Genomic DNA, 18,193 nt, shown 5'->3' with positions numbered 1-18,193 from the left:
TCTGCTTACATGTTTCCAACGTGTGCAAGGAGCACGGCTGAGCGAGGAGAACACTTCTGGGGGTGAAAGTTGGTCAGCCAAAAAAGGTCAGTGCACCAGGGAGCACCACTGTGATATTTCCTCCTTTCTGAGCCAGCCAGGGAAGCGTGTGCCGGCACAGGCACCGAGCACACCGCAGGACACGAGGGAGGGCTGGCTCTCTCCAGGCTGCTTCAGCAACCATTAAGCAGAGCAAAAAATAATCCAGTAGGACACAGGAAAATTATCCAGAATAAATATTTACAAATCGCATCAGAGGGCACTCGGTAGTTGCACATGAAGAAGCAGAGGGTCACGTGGTGTCGACTGCTTTTTCCAGATGCTAAAGTGTGCTTTAAACGACAGCAGCGAAAACGTGTCGGAACTTCCCTGCCGTTCCTCTTCCAGGTTAAGCAACAGCTGTGGCCACAGCTGGGGTCCAAACAGGGCATTTGACTTGGTGTGTTCCCCACTGATGTGGGGCTGGTCCTCTGCTTCCCCCACCAGCACATGAGCCTTCCCATCACCTCAGTCCCCTCCACTTGCACCCTCCTTCCCATACTGAGATGGGCTCCTCCATGGACTCTTAAAAAGTGAAGCTCAGGATGTGCCTCTTTCACACAGCTGTGCCCTCAGTGCAAGTTTACAGCTAAACCTGTGCAAAAAATACACAGCCAAAACAGCCTTCACACGCTTGTCTACACAAGCTGCCCCACAGTGCTTCTCCCATCTCACCAGCAGCCAGGCTCTCTCTGTGGCTTTTGGTGCTGTTTCTGCACTCAAGAGTCCTGAATTTGCCCTCTCCTGAGCTACCCACCTTCCTTCTGCCAGGAATGAGCCAATGCCTGCTCCGTACCACCTGGGTGAGAGTTGTGTCCCCTTCTACAGCAAAGGGCTCGGGTCATAAATGTGCCTGCACTTGGCCAGGCCACACGGAGGGGCTAGAACATCCACTGAGACCCGAGTGCTTTGAGAGCAGCCTGGCCCACTGCAAGGGGCTCCCTTCACCCCAGCTCCTTGCTCCATCAGCAGGCACTCCTCCACCCCTCACCCTCGGTCAGGGGATCACAGGGATGCAGGCTGCTCCGGCTTGGCATCCTCCCTGCTGCCTTCAACATGCTGTATACTAGAGACCAAGGCCATGGCCCATTACCCAAAATTTCTTCACCTCCCTGCCTCAAAACAGATGCTTAGCTCTTCTCACCTTCTGACTCCCCAGCACCAGGCCTAGGTGTTTGGAATCCCATACATCCCAGTTCCTCTCCCACGGTGCTCCCAGGAGCGCACACAGGCTACCACAGCCTCAATCTTCTCCCACTGAGATGCCCCCCTCTTCATACCCAAACACCACCATGTCCATCCAACACAGCCCCCAGACCAGAAACTGGCACCAGCCTGGTCCCTTCTTGCTGCGAGGAGGTGAGGACTGGAGAGGGCTGTCAGATCCAGGAGAGCTGCAGGGAAAGGAGGCAGCAGGGACAGTGGAGAGGGGAACAGGGCTGCAAAAACTACAGGAGAGCTCAGTGCTGGGCACGACGTGCCAAGCCACCAGCTCTGCCCTGGAAGTGCTGCCAGGCAGCTGGATAAATAACACAAGAGATCCCCCCACGTCAGAAAGTCATGCTGCTGTTTCCTGCTGAAGACAACTGCCCCAGTCATGCCAGAGCAGCCCCTGCTGAGAGACGACTCAGGGGACGGGGGTGTGCTTTCATGTCCAGTTTTATTAGTGTTGCATTAGTACCATAAAATAGTTGACGAGGTCGAGCACATTGCAGTTTGTTCCAAAAAAGGCTATTTACATTTTATCTGTCTTCATAAAAAACAACCCTAGAACCCAAACAATACAACAATGAAACAGATGGACAACTCGAGAATCTACAAAGTGATGATGTCCTGGTCTGGACAAGCCTGGCGGCACGCAGCCCAGGAACTGTGCTCACAGGGCGCTTCCCCACAGCCACCACATATATGCAACCAGGCAGGCAACACGCCCTGGAAGCTCTCTGGCCAAGGAGCAAAGCAGCAGTTTCCTGGATGTGGCCCCAAACTGGTGCTCTTCCTTAAGGAAGCCAGTGACCTGCTGCTTTGCAAGTGGCACATCCCCTTTTACCCCAGGCTGTACCAAAGCACCCAAGTGATCCTGCAGGAGCCGGCCCTGCCAGGAACATCTCCCATGACAACACTGCTGAAGAGGCTCCAGGTGATGCTGCTGCTCATTTCTGGCCTTCTCCTGCCAGGTAAGCCCACAGGAAGTGCCACACTAAACACTACCACGCAGCCATCCACTGAGATCGAGCCCCCCCCCGAAGGGGACAGAGGCATTGCATCCTACCTTGCTTCAGGAAAGCTCCAGGACCCCCAGTCCACTACTACCGCATAGCAGGACTGTCCTAACCCCAGCCTTTCCGATCCCTCAGCACACCAAGAAGCAGGAGAAGGCCATTGCCTCTGCTGCCTTTTGACAGGATTTTCTTCTTAAACTTGGAAATGCCAGGTGCAATGCCCTCTGCCCTGGCTCTCCTGTGCTGTCTCCAGCACACGCTGCTGGTGAGAAACACAACAGGGCCTGTGCTGCAATCGCAGGTTAAGCACAGGGCATTGTAGTTCTTGGCTGAGTTCGATGATGGAAAGCAAACAGGCACATCTCCTCAGCCCCAGAAACCTCCCAGCCACCTACCCATGCCCTCTCTGCAGGATAAAGCCACAAGCTTTATCTTCTGTTCTAATTAAAGCAGCAAAACACAGCCAAAGAGACCATGGCTCTCCCCAAACTCATGTGTAATTAAGGAGGACTCTGCAGTTACCACTGCAATGTAAATGGTAACAATTGAACTGGACGGGAACTGCAGCACTGAGCTAAAACAGCCGCCCAAGATGTCCATGACATCGCCAGCACCGCAGGAGAGCCAGCCCTGCTTGATCGCTGGCAGGGCTGAAGCCCAGCCTTTGTCTCCAGGAAACTTAAGCCAGAAAACCAGGAAGCACTCAAGGTGCAACACAATGCCACAAAACCCTTCCATCTTTCATCTCCTTGCCAGTGCTGTTAAAGTAGGTCAGCGTCACGCAGCTCAGCGCGGCAGCGAGCCCGCTCCCGAGAGCTCACCTCCGAGCGAGGCGGGGGCCTTCTCCAACTGCAGCTGGAAAAGAAACCGGCTGCTTTGAGAAGTCACAGCCAGAGGAGCTGGAGAGACAGGCTCCACAGGGAGCAGGGGCAAGCTCTGGGACATAAAGGAACAGGGACACCAGGGGACAGACATTGCCTTCAAGAGCACCTCCCTTCTGGAGATCTGCTCAGATGCTGCCCACCCCAGCCCCTGCCTTCACTGTCAGACTGCACAGCTAAAAAGCAAGCCTGACCTGGGAGACAACCCCACTGCCTTTCTTCATTTGAGATGTACCTTCCCCGCCCAAACTCTAGAGAGCCGAAGGCAGAGTGGTGCTGTCTGGGCTCTGAGCCATCCTTCTGCACTCACCGATTTGCAATCACCCAACCCCACAGGCTGGTACAGCTCTACAGGCACAGGCCCACTGCTGCCCCAGCAGCTTTCCCTGGTCCTGCAGCAGGGATCCCTCTGGCTAGTGGGGCTTGTTCCTGGCAGGGTCCCCCCAGAAAATGTGGGGGAAGGTGGGAGGGTGGGAGACCTGAGGTCAGTCACTCATTCACCTCTTATTCACCAGGTGCAAAGCCCCTTTCCAAAAAGGTCTGAGCCACATACATGCTGTGACACTCATTTTCCTTAGAGATAGAAATCTGTTTCTCTTCCAGTCAGGGACAGAAACAGCCACACAAAGTGGCTCCACGTGATACAAGAGAAACAAGAGAGGCACAACAGCCTGATCTGAGCTGCGCCACCAAATCTGCACGGCCAGCCCTTGCCCTCCAGGGCCAGGAAACACCACATTCACACCCTGGGCACACAGCTGCCCTTGGGCAAGCCCAGCCTGCTACTGCTGGACTCCCTCCAGGATGACAAGGTTGAGACTTCAGGATGTTTTCTTGCATGGAAGAGCACTTCAGAGCAACAACAGCATTCCACAGGGGAGAAACCCTGCAGAGACACAAGCCCTCAGGTGTACGGAAAGTTTCCCACTGAATTTGCTTGTATATAGTTAGAACAAAACACAAACCAACATGAAATCCAACGAGCAGAAGTGTTTCTCTCACACATACACACACACACAGAGTACAGCAGGGCAACACACATTTGATAGGCAGGACCCTGGAAATCCTGTCCTAGCTACCAGTTTTTTTCTTTACAGTAGATTGAAATACAAAGAGGAGCACAGTGATGGTTCTCCCCTCACCCCCCAGTAAACAAAGTTATTGCAGTCAGTCCACCCCAGCTCTGCAGCAGTAACACACTCCAGCACTGAGAGCTGCCCAGGCTGCGTGCGGCTCCTGACGCTGGAACCCAGCCCGACTGCTCTTGTCACACCAGCATGAGACTCGAGGAAGAAATCACAAACTGACTAATTTCCTTTACAGAGCTTTTTCTGATGCAGCAGCCTCAATAAAGATAAAGAAGTGATGTGCTTATATGCCATCTTCCACGCTGCCACTGCTAGGCAATGCTATACAGTCCCAGAGCACCAGCTCAGGTCAACCAAAAACACGTGAACTGAGGGACCTGACAGCAGCCCAACTACAGCCAAACTTCTGCCACAGCCAAGAGCCAGCAGGCAGACCTGCCTGCAGCACAGAGTATTGCAGCTAGACAATCTGTCCTACCCAGCAGCCTGTCACTGGGCAGGGGACCGTATCCTCCTCCCCTGCATGGTTTGAAGGGAATACCCAGCCCCTGGCCAAGTAGGTTGCACTTGTGCTGGGAAAGGGTTTTGTGAGCTCTGCCAGGCACTAGATCCAGCTCTCACTTCTTAACTCCTCACTCCCTGTCAGCAGAAGGCCCAGCAGAGCACACCACCACTGCCCTGCCCAAAAGAACCTGTGTGGGCCCTGTGCAGAGCTACGCAGCACAAAAGCGGGTGCCCCAAGCCTTTAAAAACCCAAAGGTAAGGAATCAGATTGAAAAAAAAAAAAAAGGTTCAAAAGCATCACTGCCCTCAGAAAGTGCCTTCTGGAAATGTTCCCAGTGCCTGGCTTGTCCGCAGGGGTGGGACCTAAAAGCACCCATCAGAAATTTTAGTCTCTTACCCTGAAATGCCAGAGATGTCTGTTCTTCCCCATAGCAAGGACACTCTCCTCTCCAAATCCCAGCTGCCACCTGCTCCCAGGCAAGCTTTGGGAAGCCTGGAGTGCAAAAGGCCCAATCTGCAGCACCTTTGTCCCGCTGTCTCCTTGTTGCTGCATCCCTGGCAGCAACAAGGCATACAAACTGAACACAAGTGCAGCCAGAGCCAAGCCAACAGAGATACCCTAAAATTTCAGTCCTCCATCTCACAGGACATCTTGCTGACCAAAGTGGACAGAAAACCTGTCTGGCTTCATTCTCACTCACATTCCAATGACAGCTTCCATTCTGCACCCTGGAGCTGAAACCTCTCACAAAGCCTCAACCCACAGGCAACGCCCTGCCAGAGGAAAAGCATATTCTGCTGGGGAAAGGATGTGATCTAGAGAGAAACACTTGTGGGGAGGAATACTCAGGAAGCAGAAGTTAAGGACAATGTCCATCTCCAGAGCAGCCCACAGGAGGCTGCCTGCCCTGAGCACCCTTCATTTCTGTTACGTTCCTTCAGTTCCCATGAGGAGAGATCCTGAGTGGTTCGAGGACAAGGGCCCTGAAGCCAGGCAGGCTCCAGGGAGCAGTGTGGTCAGGGCAGGATGCAGGCAGCAGACAGAGCATCCCACGCTACCTCATGTGTGCAGTTTGACAGATGGACAGGAAGGCAGCTGGACACGCAGAGCGCCTGGCTGGCTCCCAGTCCAGCCACTCCAGTGATATATCACTCCACAGACAACGGCTCATCTTCCTGGGTTTGTTGGTTTTTTGTTTTTGGCAAATTAATTTTTTCCTGTTATTTTTTATTTTATTTTATTTTTTTTAGAAAGCATTAAAAAAAATCTGCAGCTGTTAAAAAAAATCCTTTCCCTTTAGAGGCTGGACGAGGTTTTATTGACAGGTAAATAATTGGTGTGAGTGTGTAAATAGCAGCGACCCCACTGACATGGTGTCCCTCTGCAGCACAGCCAGCTGTGGGGACATGGTGACTGGTTTGGTTTGGTCATTGTCACAGACCTGGGACACGGGAGTTTCCTTCCTCTTAGTGTTTCCCTAATTACTCTTCCTGCCTAACCCTCCTCAGGCATCACATCAGCACAAACACCTGCCTGTCCCCATGGCAGGCTCCATGCTCCAAAGGGGATCCCCTCTCCAGACCTCTCTAGCTATGTAAAAGTGGTTTGTTTTCCAAACTGGACCGTTGAACTCCCTCCAGACTCGCTGATCTCCCGTCCTTTGGCAGCAGGAAGACAGACTGGCCACCCTTTTCTCCTAGAAATATAGAGGGAGGGGGCCAAATGTACAGTAACACACATGATCTTCTGCAAAATCCGTTTGAGCTGATCCACGGCTCCCCCAGCCCACTCACACCAATGAGGTCTCAGGTTAATAAGCAGTGCAGTTATTCAGCTATCTGCTTGTAAGTGGTAGGTGTTCTTGGGCAGGTTGCCTGCTCCTGCCAACTCCCCCACGACTTCACGTTGTCAGCACATCTATATTTAAGACTGGGTTTTTTTGCCTTTGTTTAAAGGGGTTTCCTTCCCTTGTAGTAAACTTAAGAGTTAATAGAAAAAAGTAATTCAAAAGTAATCCAAGCACATCTGTAATTAATTCTGCAGGAGAGGGCAGAGCGACGCGAGTCAGAGTTGGCACGCAGTTCCTGGCTCCTGGTGTGCAGTCCCTGGGACAGGCAGAAGGTCCCTCCGCCGAGCACAGCTAGAAGTTAGATTTGGAGTGTCCAAATATGCAGATGGGAAAGTGCTTGACATGGGAGGACCACTGTGCTGCCAGCTGAAAGAACTTGACATCGTTCCACTCCACCCCATCAATCAGGACTGCAGGGGAGGGCAAAAAGAGAGGAAAAGTTAGAAAACAGGGAGGGGAAATGGCTTTGCTGGAAATCTCCCTGCAGTCGGCAGAGGGAGGCCTGGCCACGCACTGCTCTGCCTGACTACCCCACCCAGCTGCACACGTGGGGGAAGAAAGGCTCGGGATTAGACCAGGTTTAGGGAGAACAGCTCAGATTGTTGTTCCAGAATTGCTCACTGACACCAGAGCTCCCCAGGCTGCTGATTTCAGTGTCATCTGATCCGATTGCTCAGATTTCCTAAACACGCTTCATTTTCTTTTTTGGGCAAATGCACTCTTACAGAGCTGCACATCGGTCTCTCCTCACTGGCACTCTAACCAGGAGACCCATGTCTCTTAGAGAGGTGACATGTTCTGTGAGTACCTCTCATGCTCACCAGCCTCAGACTGGGCCAGGATTAAGGAGGTGACCCAGGCAGACCCCTCTGTTGGAGATTCTCAACTGAACAGGCTACAGGGATATTTTTGATCCTGAATGCTCAGTTCTAGTGACAGCCACTTCAGATCTGCCTGTCAGATAAATATATGGCTCCTGCTGTGGCATGTCTGTGTGCCAGCGACCTGCCCATAGGAGCAGCCACACTCTCACCAGTTGCCACCAACCAACACTTGTACCAGTTGTGCAAGAGAAATAGAGAATGTAAGGGAGGAGAATGGAACCTGGTCCAGCCCTTGTCCTCATCCAGAGCATTGATTCAGAGAAGTTCATAGGTAAGGGAGGATTTTCCCACATCCCAGACCTATTGAAGCATTCCCCCACGCTGGATACATCTAAGCCTGTTCCCCAGAAACACCCCCATCATGCTGGCACCAGGGCACATGGCAGAACACCAAGTCAGCCCTCTGCCTGGAGGACAATCATCTGAGCCTCATCCCAGAGCCTAACGGGATGCAAGCCATGCACTTACCACGCAGCATGTTCTGCTGATGTTTTGCTGTGCAAATCAACCTGCTGATTCCTTCAATACACTGGCTCTTTGACTCAACCTCCTTGTCTTTTGTTTTCTTGGGCAAAAACATCACTGGAAGAAAAACAAACCAGCACACAGTAAATCTGTGCCACTCACAGGAGCTGCACTGACACTTATTTGAGGTTTTTGTATTTAAACATGCATGTCTGAAAATTCTAAGATCCTCTCTTCTTGGCAGGAGTCTGTCAATGCTTAGCACTATCACCTATATGCACATGAGCATCTTAGCCCTAAGTGTCTCTTTGTGAAGCATTTCCAGCTCATAACCCAGGCCCCAAAGGGCACCTTCAGGGTAACTCCTGCTCCTGAGACACCATGCAGGGAAAACATCTGCATCTGCAGTGGCAGGTCTGCTGCACTGACAGCACCCCAACTGGGCTGGGCTGCACAGACACCTGGGGAGCAGGAGGGGCTACAAACTGGGGGCAGCTGGTGGAGAGGGAAGGCAGAAGGGAAGTTAAAAAAGGGTCCAGTTCCCTAAGAACTGTCCAAATGCATGAGCAAAGATGTACAAACCAGCTCCACAAACGCTGGTGGTGTTAAACACCTCTGCTGTAGGCTAGGCCAGCCCCAGGGAAGAACATTTGGAGTGTCTCAGGATTGCTTCTCCCATCAGCATGACACTTAAAGGGTGTCATCACAGGTGGCAGCTCTGGTACCAGCAATGCCACAGCTGTGTTGGCCCAGGACTGACCTAGCTACACAGTTATGCAAGGAAGCTCTGTCAGCCTCCTCTCAGAGCCCCCAAAACCCCTGCTTCCATCAAGAGTGACTCCCAGGCCCACAGGCAGGAAGATGTGAAGGACAGCTACTGGCAGCTGAATGTAAGTGCAGAACTGCCTTGCTGCTTCCTTGAAAATACTTCGCTGCAGAACTGTTCTCAGTTTCAAAAAATGTTTCACATTACCAAGGCCAGGAGCAAATACAGAATTACTGACAACATTTAAAATGCCTTTTTTGTTAGTTTGTTTTGAGGAAATAAGCTTAAAGCCGTGAGTTTAAGAAGAAGAATAAAAAAGAAAAAAGATAACATGAGGCTTTGAACTGAGAGCATTTCTCTTCTACTTCCTTTTGACCAACAAAGTACTCTGTACAAAAGCGTAAGAGTCATAGAATCCTTTAGGTTGGAAAAGACCTCTGAGATCATCAAATCCAACTGCTGACCTAACACTGCCAAGTGGACCACTAAAACATGTCCCCAGGTGCCACATCTACACATCTTTTAAATACCTCCAAGCATGCAGGGATGGCAACTCCACCACTGCCCTGGGCAGACTCTTTCAGTGCTTGACAATCCTTCTGGTGAAGAAAATTTTCCTAATATCCAATCTAAGACTCCCCTGGCAGAACCCAAGGCCATTTCCTCTTGTCCTGTCCCTCATTACCTAGGAGAAGAGATTGACCCCCACCTTCCTTTCAGGTAGTGGTAGAGAGTGATAAAGTCTCCCTGAGCCTCTTTTTCTCCAGGCTAAACACCCTCAGCTCCCTCAGCCACTCCCACATGACTTTGCTCCAGGTTCTAGATCACCCCACTGGTTCTAGAGTGAGGTTGTGTGCAGGGGGAGAGTGGGAGGTCCTAGACTCCAGTTCAGGGGGTTCTCCTGTTTTGTCATCTCACAGGAATCCATGGTACTTGCTGGGGTATAGTCTCCCCCTCCCCTTTTTTTTCCCCCTTACATGCCTTTTTTATTCTCTGTGGCTCTTTTGAGCTGAAGGCTCACAGGATGGGGATATCATCCCAGTAAGCATAGCTCTCCCAAGTTTCCAGCACTCTGTCCCCACCTTTGTTCTTCTGAGCTACACCATCTCAGCTATTCAACCGTAAGAGTGAACACATCCCTTTTTTACAGCACAAAGAGGAACCACCCTTTCAAACTCTATCACCTTATGTAGTCACTTCTCATCTACAGATTAGGATTTTGAGGATAAAAATATGACTGAGGTGCTGTAATGCGGGACTGACAAGTCAGGCAGCCCTGGAGCAGCAGGACAGGGAGAGCAGCAGGACAGGGAGAGCAGCAGGACAGGGAGAGCAGCAGGACAGGGAGAGCAGCAGGACAGGGAGAGCAGCAGGACAGGGAGAGCAGCAGGACAGGGAGAGCAGCAGGACAGGGAGAGCAGCAGGACAGGGAGAGCAGCAGGACAGGGAGAGCAGCATTGCATTCTTGGCCTCAGGCAGCAGCAAATGTGTCCACCTTCACCTTACCTTTTTTGTTCTTTTCTTTTGTCACAACAGTCATGGACATAGTTGGAGTGGTGGCAATCTCCCCGCTGGCAGGTAACCTGCTGACCTGGAGGGACCGGAAAGTGCATTTCAGTGTGTTTTTGGTAGTGGAGGGGTCCTTCTTCTCCGGGTCTCTCTTTCTATCCACGGGTGGAGCTGCAATCCAGTAATCCACCTGCAGGCCCATCAACTCAGCACCGAGGCCCTGGCTGGAAAACAAGACAAGAAGGTAATTTCTGCACAGCTCTCAGCAGTTCCCCCCATCTGTGCTTTTTTCAGAGTGGCTGGCATTCCTGGTCAAAGGATAAACACATGGCTCTTTGGGGAATCAGGCAGCAACGTTTCAGAGCGAGACCCAGCAATTACAAAAGCCCAAGAACTCATCCCTGAGAGATGCAACCTGCATCACACAGCACAGGGGCATCAGCTTGGCAGCACAGAACTGCACTGAGCCAAGACAAGCTGACCTGTTGCATAGCCATAGGGATGAGCAGTGGGAAAGCTTCCTTCCACAATGTGGAATTCAGTGACCCAGCCATTAAAGGCAACCCTTGAGGCATCCCAGATCACTTCATCTTTTGAGTGGGGGAAAAGAGGCTGCAAGCACTTGTTGCTGCCTCCTGAGCACTGATGAGTGACTGTCCAGGTGCAGCATTGCCAAAATCAACCCTGAACTGGGGTGAGCAAAGACCTGGTGGGTCCCTGAACTCAGTTCCTCCAGTACTCAGTTCTCAGTCTCCTTGACTTGCTTCCATCTCCTATGTTCTTTAGCTCTTCCTCCCACCAGCTGCTTCCTTTCTGGCTCAGAATCAAATAGCATCTCTGCTCTCCCCAGGTCCCTGTTATGGAGCTGGCATGTGATAACTGCCTCCCCCCAAGCCCTGCCACTTGCTGGGGAATTCCACTGATGGAAAAATGCTCTGCCAGTCCTGTGATGCTTGCTAAACAATGGCAGATTTCAGGACACGATCTGCTGTTGAAAACTCCCGCGCGTTGTGTGGTAACAGTTGTGCATCACCAAAACACACTGCCAGCCTTTCTTGAGCCAGAAAGGGGAAGATGAGCAACCTGGGAAATTCCAGCCCTTGCCTGCCCCTGCCTCTTGCCAGCTAACCCCAAGGGAGCAGACCTATGGCTGACAGCCTATACTTCTTCCTATACAATGACAATCAGTGTTGAATAATATGCAAGTACTAGACAAAAAGCTAAATTTATCTACCAGTCCATGTCCCCTGTTTGAGAGATGGCAATTGTTAAGGAAGATAAATCTGATCTTGAATGAAATATGCATCCCTCTGCACCACCTGTCTAATAAGAAACTCTCAAGGTTAAACAAGGACATCCCATCATTAGAGTCCTCTCAGCACTTCCTTTTGTTTGCCATTTATTCAGCTGAGAGACTGCAAAGCTGAGTTCATCTTTGATCACCAAAACCAGGTTTTGGATTCTCAGGGCAATATTCAGAAGTGAGATTCTTTAAGGATGACGCTTTGGAGATGCTGTTTTGAGTTTAAAGACTCCTTTGCATCACATTTCTCAACTCAGTTGTAAAGACAAAGCATCCTAGTGTTCACTATGCCCAGGCAGGATTTTATGTTCCATTCCCTGTTAGACATGTGGCTTAATCTTTCAGTCTGGGTCACCCTCCACCCCCTGTGTTGTCACTTACAGGTCAGGGGAGATGGAACAATGTTGAACCTAAACCTCCTCATTTCTTGATGATTTTACCCTACAGTATGGAACCAAAAAGTACCAGACTCCTAGAGCCTGGGTGTCAACTTCAGATACATCACATCCATGGCTCACAACTTGAACATCTTACACTCCTGTGTGTATTGGTTCCCAAAGCACTTCCACCTTTGGAAAGTCCATACAAAGCTCACACAGGAGAAGTCAGGTCTGCTCCCCAGAGCCTGCACAGCCCCCAGCTGCTGCTGGGACCAGCCTGGGGCACACAGGGCTCCCCTGCCACCAAAGCACAGGGAGCCAATAGGAGGCACCCAGGGAACTGGACCTCCTGGCACATGTGAACAGCCACTAACACCTTCCAGTGCTGGGCACCTGCTAAACTAGGCCTTCCACATTTACATTTCCTCTTGTTAAAAGGGAACTCTTAGGGCAGCTGAAGAAGTCAGAGGTTAAAGGTCCCTGCAGGGCAGTCTGGGGTGGGCACGGAAGGTCCCCATTCTGTCTCCAACAGGGACAGCAGGAGATGCTACTTAGGGAGAGAGTCCAAGTGCTTCTAGTTTCCCCTTCTCGCAAGAGTGCTGCTATGTTGCCTTAAAGGTTCAGAGGAGTTAACAAATCAAGGGGAACTTCACCAAGTGCTTCTGAGTACGAGAACTGCCCACAAAGTGTTAGACAGCTATGCCAATGTTTTGTGCAGCAACAAAATGAAGAGTCCTGGCCAGAGCAAGTCTTTACTGGCAGTCTTCTAGAGATTCCCTCCCTTCATCCCTAAAAATTTCAGCTAAGCCAGAACTTAATATTATCTATAGGTGAAGCCTCCTTGCAGTTCTTATATACTTTCAGGCACACACATGAATGGCAACTATGTCACCTTACGACTTCCAGCTCTCCCCTCACAGAGAAAGGGGTCAGCTCCTTCAAGAGTCCCTCTGACCTTACACTCACCTGGTCATTGAAAACCTAAGAATCATGAGGGATTAACCTGGCATCCACGTGTATCAGGGTCAGTAATTTCTTTGACTAAGTATCTCCTCAAAAGAATCCAGTCTCAAAGGGAAAATACCAGCAGATGGAAATAACAAACCTACCCAAATGGCTGCCACAATGACTCAGCTCTGGTTTCTGCCAGACTATCAGAAACAAGGCTGCCCCCTGTAATTCCAGTGTGTCTGACCTTGGGACATGCAGCCTTCCCATTGAGTGCAAGATCCCCCCTGCTCTCCCCAGCTCCTTGTCGGTCAGCAAAGACATCATGACTCCAGAGGCAAAAGAGGTGAAGGGGAAAGGTGACAGCTTTGAGTGTTTGCTAAGGATGAAAGAGCTATGGGTTTCCCTTTAGAGGAGCTCTCTCTTATGCATATGCCAGATAAGCAGCCAAGGGGGCTATGAGGAGACAAAACATGGTTTACCTTGAGGACGAGAAGCTGCCTGTAACAGATGGTGAGGAAGGAGGTGTGGGGGAGGCTTCTTTCACAGCAGGAGATACAGAAGGTGGGGTAGAAGAAAGGACACTGGAGCTTGAGGGAGCTGCATCATCAGAGTCACCTTAAAAAAAGGAAGTGGAACTGTTTGTCTGGGTTTGTCTCACAGCCCTGCACATACACACCAGGATAGCTCAGTCTCCTTGCCCACGCTGCTGCTGCACAGCTTTTGCTCACATTCAATCCAGAGATCAGCCAGCCCACCAGTTTTGATGGCCTCCACACTTCAACCACCAGGTTTCTATGTTTGGGTACAAGGCAGGCACAGACATTCACACTCCTCTGGGCTCCTCATGTGGCATCTGCTCTCCTAGGGTTTGCTCCCAGCTGATTTTAAGCCTCCTGCACAGTCAGAGCCCAGCTCACTGATCTCTGATGGGGAATCTCCCCCTGCAACCACTGCAGGGCAGCAGCACTCTTAGAATGCAGTACCTCTGGGCTGATCACAGGGACCTCCCCATTCCATCTGCTTCCACCCTCCACAACCAAGGCATCCTTCCCTTCATGTCAGCCCTTCAGAATGGAGGGATCACTGTGGCCACAAGGAGTGACTCACAGAAGGGCTGCCTCCATGCACAAACCTATGTGTAACACGGGCCACAAGAATCTGGGTTTAATAGTGAAGCAATACAAGAAACAATCCCAACAGATGACAAAAACAATAATCCTGACTAGTAGTGTGTATGAAGGAGGAAAAAATACATTCACGTTGACAAAATAGCACTACCTCATGTCCATGTGTGTAAGCAGGCAGTATGGTGTAAATCACCTTGCACTCCCCATTAAAAAATAAAAGGGTCAAAATTTTGCCCATCCTAAATTTCCCAGTGTAAGGCACATGTCTGAGATTGATTTTATTAGGCAATTGAGCCCAGTGTAGGGAGACAGGCATGAACTTCTGATGGCCTGCTTCCACATTTTGGAGTAGGAACCACAGCAGTGAATCCACCCCACTGAGAACATGTGAGAAAAATGGGTGCTTGCACAAATGTGAGTGGAGCTTCCCTGGATGAGAGTGTGAGAATTTCATCTGGCCTGAAGCTCCTTGTAAAGTAACAAGAAAAATGGCCTCTCTCAACTGAGAGGGCTCTCGTTCTGCAGACAAGCCACAGAGTCAAAGCAGTGGAACTGGGAGCCAATAAAATCCAATTCCACCTCACAGCACTCCAAGACATCAGCAATGGACAAGTTTGTTCAGCCTGTGAAGTCAGACTCCTACCACCTGCAGGACACAGAAGGCACACAGGATACTCGTTACCTGATGTTGCAGAAGATTGTTCCACTATTCCAACCTTCACCACCTAAAGGGGGAAAAACAGAAGAGCTCTATGAAACAGGAGTCCCTTGAACTTTAGGAACCCACAACCCCAAACCTAAGCTCATCCCTGCAGTCCCCTTGGCACTGTCCCTGCAGTCAGAGTAGTTGAAGTAAGTGGAAAAAGTGGAGTCTTCGAAGAGCTGGGCAGGTTCCAGCAGCATCCAGCCAAGGAGTATGAGCTCACAGCCCATCCCTAACCTATACAGGGGACAGCAGAGACCCTATGGAGCTGTTACAGACCTGACAGCTCTGAACAGTTCACCATCAGCCCCAAGCTATGGCAACTACAGTGCCTGTGACACCTGTGGAGTGGGTCAGGGAGGAGAAAGGGACATAAATATCCCTTCAGCACTGCTAATTACATACACATTGCTTCCACCACCAAAGTGCAGCCACTTCCAGGGTGCAGCATAGCTGAGGTTTGTCAGGAAACCAAAGAAGCAGCAATGTACAGTTTCTGCTCAGAGTTTTCTATGCTCTAAGCAAGGGTAGTGTCAGGCAAAGAAGATAAAGCTCCTAGCAAAGCCTCTGGATGCAGGCATGGACAAACTACCACACAGACTGGTCAGAACGATCCAAATCACACAGTAATAAGGGTACAAATGTGTGTGGCCAACCAACCACCAGCTAGTACATTAAGATTAATGATAAATGCCACTGGTGATAATTTGTGGAACAGAACATGCTACAAACAAGCTCCCAAGAACACAATACGCCTAGAAAGATAAAATGCCTCTTGGTGATACAAAAGCAAGGACCTTCTGTAGCGATAATCTGCTATGGTGCACAGGGATTCTTCCTCCTAACACAGCAGAGACCCTTTTTTAAGGTCTTTAAGAAACTTGTATCCAGGGTTAATGTCTACCCTGTGTAAATGTTGACAAATGGGAAAGAGCTGCAAAGGGAGTTCAAGTCAATAAAATCTGCTTTAGAATGAGAAATGATACCATGCAATCTGTTTAGTTTGAAAATAGAAGGTCCTTAAGTTCAGACATGACCATGTTTGGACCACATCTCTAGGGAACATGTTTCTGTGCTATGGGACCAAAAAAAAAAAAAAAAAAGGACTTTATTATAAGCAGAAAGCTTTGCAGAGTTTTGAGGGTGGGGAGAGGTATGCTGATCTTGGAGAGCTCTCAGGCTTACTGGTGGATTCTCTGTTAGATCCAGTCTTGGAAAAGCCATCATGAACTCAGCAGTGTGTACTGAGGCTCCCTGAGGGGTCACTGGCTTGGGAGAAGGAGGCTGTAGCTCAGTTTGTCCAGTCTCCATCCAAAGGGCAACAAATCAGGCTCTGGAGTCCAGCAGTCATTTGTGCTGTATGTGTTAAACACCAAGAGGATGTTTCAGAGACTGTCACTGGCTGTAAGCAAGAGGAGGCAAGGCAGAAGATTTAAGAAAGACAAGCAACACAGGAAGCTGCCTACAGCCACCTTGATCTGCAAGCCAGACAGAAATCTCTTCTGGCCTTTTCCTCCTTGCTGGCTGACTGAAGATGCTCGAGTTCAGACACACGGGAGGAACACAAACATGTTCCCTTCCCTCCATTCAGGGAGGCCCTTGAGACTGCTGCAGTTCCAACATGCTTCCATCCAGGAATGTGTCAGCAGCCAGCCTCCCTTCCTTTCAGGAAGAGGCACATCCTGTTAACTCTCCTGGCAACTGGACCACGCAGCCTCCACCACCTGACCCTGGCCCCTTGTGAGGCTCCACTCCCACCACTTCAGAGCCCAGCTGAGTAGCAAGGCACTGCCCTGCTCACTTCTGGGTTCTAAGCAGGCTGCAGCTGAGGGAAAGAGCCTTGGTGTTCATGTCCAGCCTCTGACTTTGTGAGACACCTGCAATTGGCCTTTCAGAGTCTCTTTACATGTGTTTCATGGGGAATTACTGCGTCAGGAACACCTCAGAAGCAAGAGCAAGCAGCATTGATTTGACCCTCATCACCAGCTGACATAGGAAGTCAGTCTGTGCTTTCAAGGCAAGTTTTTTGGGGGGTTGGCAGTGTTATATAAACAACAAAGCCGTTCACTCTTCCACCACTTTCAGACAATCACAGCCAGACTGGAAAAGCAGTGCTAATGTCAGGACAATGATCACTTTAGAGCAATTTGATAAACACTTGGAGCCCCATTTGCTTGCACATAACACAGAACTAAATCAGTCCTAAAGAAAAGCTTTACAGAGCCATGCAGCTATGAGAGGAGTCTGGGAGCTTCCACGCCCTTCTGGGCTTTTCATGTTATTAGGAAAGGTGAAACAGCTGTTTTATAAAAACAGTTCTTCACTAGAAATTGCAGTTCATGGGAGGGACAAGATCAAGCAAAGCTCATCAGCAGGGAACAAATTGGGAAGATGTATCTTCTCGGGAATAATGCAAGGAGAGATTCTCACTCTGAGGAGACACATGAGTGAAAGCAGGGTCAGCCTGAGGGCAAGAGAGGCTAAGCTCTTTAAATGCCTTGGGATTTCGGATTAGCTCTGACGACAGGGACACAAACGGGAGTGCACACAAGTCAGCTAAACATAGAGCAGGCAGAGCAAGGCAGCCAGCATGCAAGAAAGAGAAGCTACAAGACAGCAGCAAAAACTGTGAAAAGGACATCCAACGACTGAAGAGCAGCCAGGGGATTCCTTTTTAGTTGCAGGTCAATGACTTTGTACCTAAAACTTAATGAACTGAAGAGCTTGATCAAATAAGGGGAGGGAAGCTAGAAAAGGCAAAGGACACAGTGCATGAAATACATGGACAGAAGAACAAACATGGCCCTGCCTAGATACTCTGCACTTGGCCACCTCTGCCAGGAACACTTAAAGATAAGGACAGGAGGGAAAACTAGGGACTACTATCCCAAATACATGTTCACGTAATAAAATGCATTAAATAGCTCTGCCCCAGACTCAAGTTTAACAGAGGTATAAATTATCTCCCTGGTGGGATGTACTACCCACATCCCAGGAGTGGATGGGATATTAAGAGGACTGAAGTTTGTTCATGACAAGCACACGGAGGACTGACAGTAGAATAGCAAATTTGGCCAAATCAACCAGAGCAATCAGATTTCCAGGGACACGTCACTTTCACGTGTGAGAAGTAAAATACACCCTGTAGTTTGTTGAGGGATCTTAGAAGGATATGCTTACATATCAGGCAGTTGCATCCAACCATCAGATTCTCATGCTGATGTTCTGCCTTAGAGCACCCAATGGCTTCTGCTCTACTCCAGAAACCACGTAAGTTCGGGTTAACACTTATCGACTTACTCTAGCTGACTTGAGACAGTGTAACTACGACAACACTCACCCCGACAAAGGGAATGAACTTCTGCGAAGATTCTTCGTCAGGGCTAAAAAGGCAAAGAGAAAAGACTTGTTAGCAGCTTTGCTTCCACCCCGGTCACGATACTCACTTTATACGTTGCATTCCAGCATGCAGCAGGGACGGA

The 18,193-nt window shown here is 50.0% G+C and overlaps 1 protein-coding gene across 11 annotated transcripts in view; it reads right to left on the bottom strand.

Annotated features, from left to right (window-relative positions):
* Positions 1-1,719: 1,719 nt before the first annotated feature.
* PACS2 (phosphofurin acidic cluster sorting protein 2) overlaps positions 1,720-18,193 on the bottom strand; it is a 78,558-nt gene continuing 62,084 nt past the window's right edge. For 10 of the 11 annotated variants that reach the window (XR_010432652.1, XM_064664379.1, XM_064664381.1 and 7 more), the window contains 6 exons: positions 18,052-18,094; positions 14,691-14,733; positions 13,361-13,496; positions 10,245-10,471; positions 7,976-8,089; positions 1,720-7,033 (listed from right to left, as the gene is read on the bottom strand). Coding sequence is in view for 10 of the 11 variants with exons in the window: in XM_064664379.1 (XP_064520449.1) it covers positions 6,915-7,033; positions 7,976-8,089; positions 10,245-10,471; positions 13,361-13,496; positions 14,691-14,733; positions 18,052-18,094 (682 nt within the window). In the remaining variant the exon portion in view is untranslated. The remainder of the gene's footprint in view (positions 7,034-7,975; positions 8,090-10,244; positions 10,472-13,360; positions 13,497-14,690; positions 14,734-18,051; positions 18,095-18,193) is intronic. The other variant, XM_064664385.1, reaches the window with a different exon arrangement.

The sequence above is a fragment of the Pseudopipra pipra genome, chromosome 9, assembly GCF_036250125.1.
Source record: "Pseudopipra pipra isolate bDixPip1 chromosome 9, bDixPip1.hap1, whole genome shotgun sequence".
NCBI lineage: Eukaryota > Metazoa > Chordata > Aves > Passeriformes > Pipridae > Pseudopipra > Pseudopipra pipra.
This window is presented reverse-complemented; position numbering and strand designations above follow the sequence as displayed.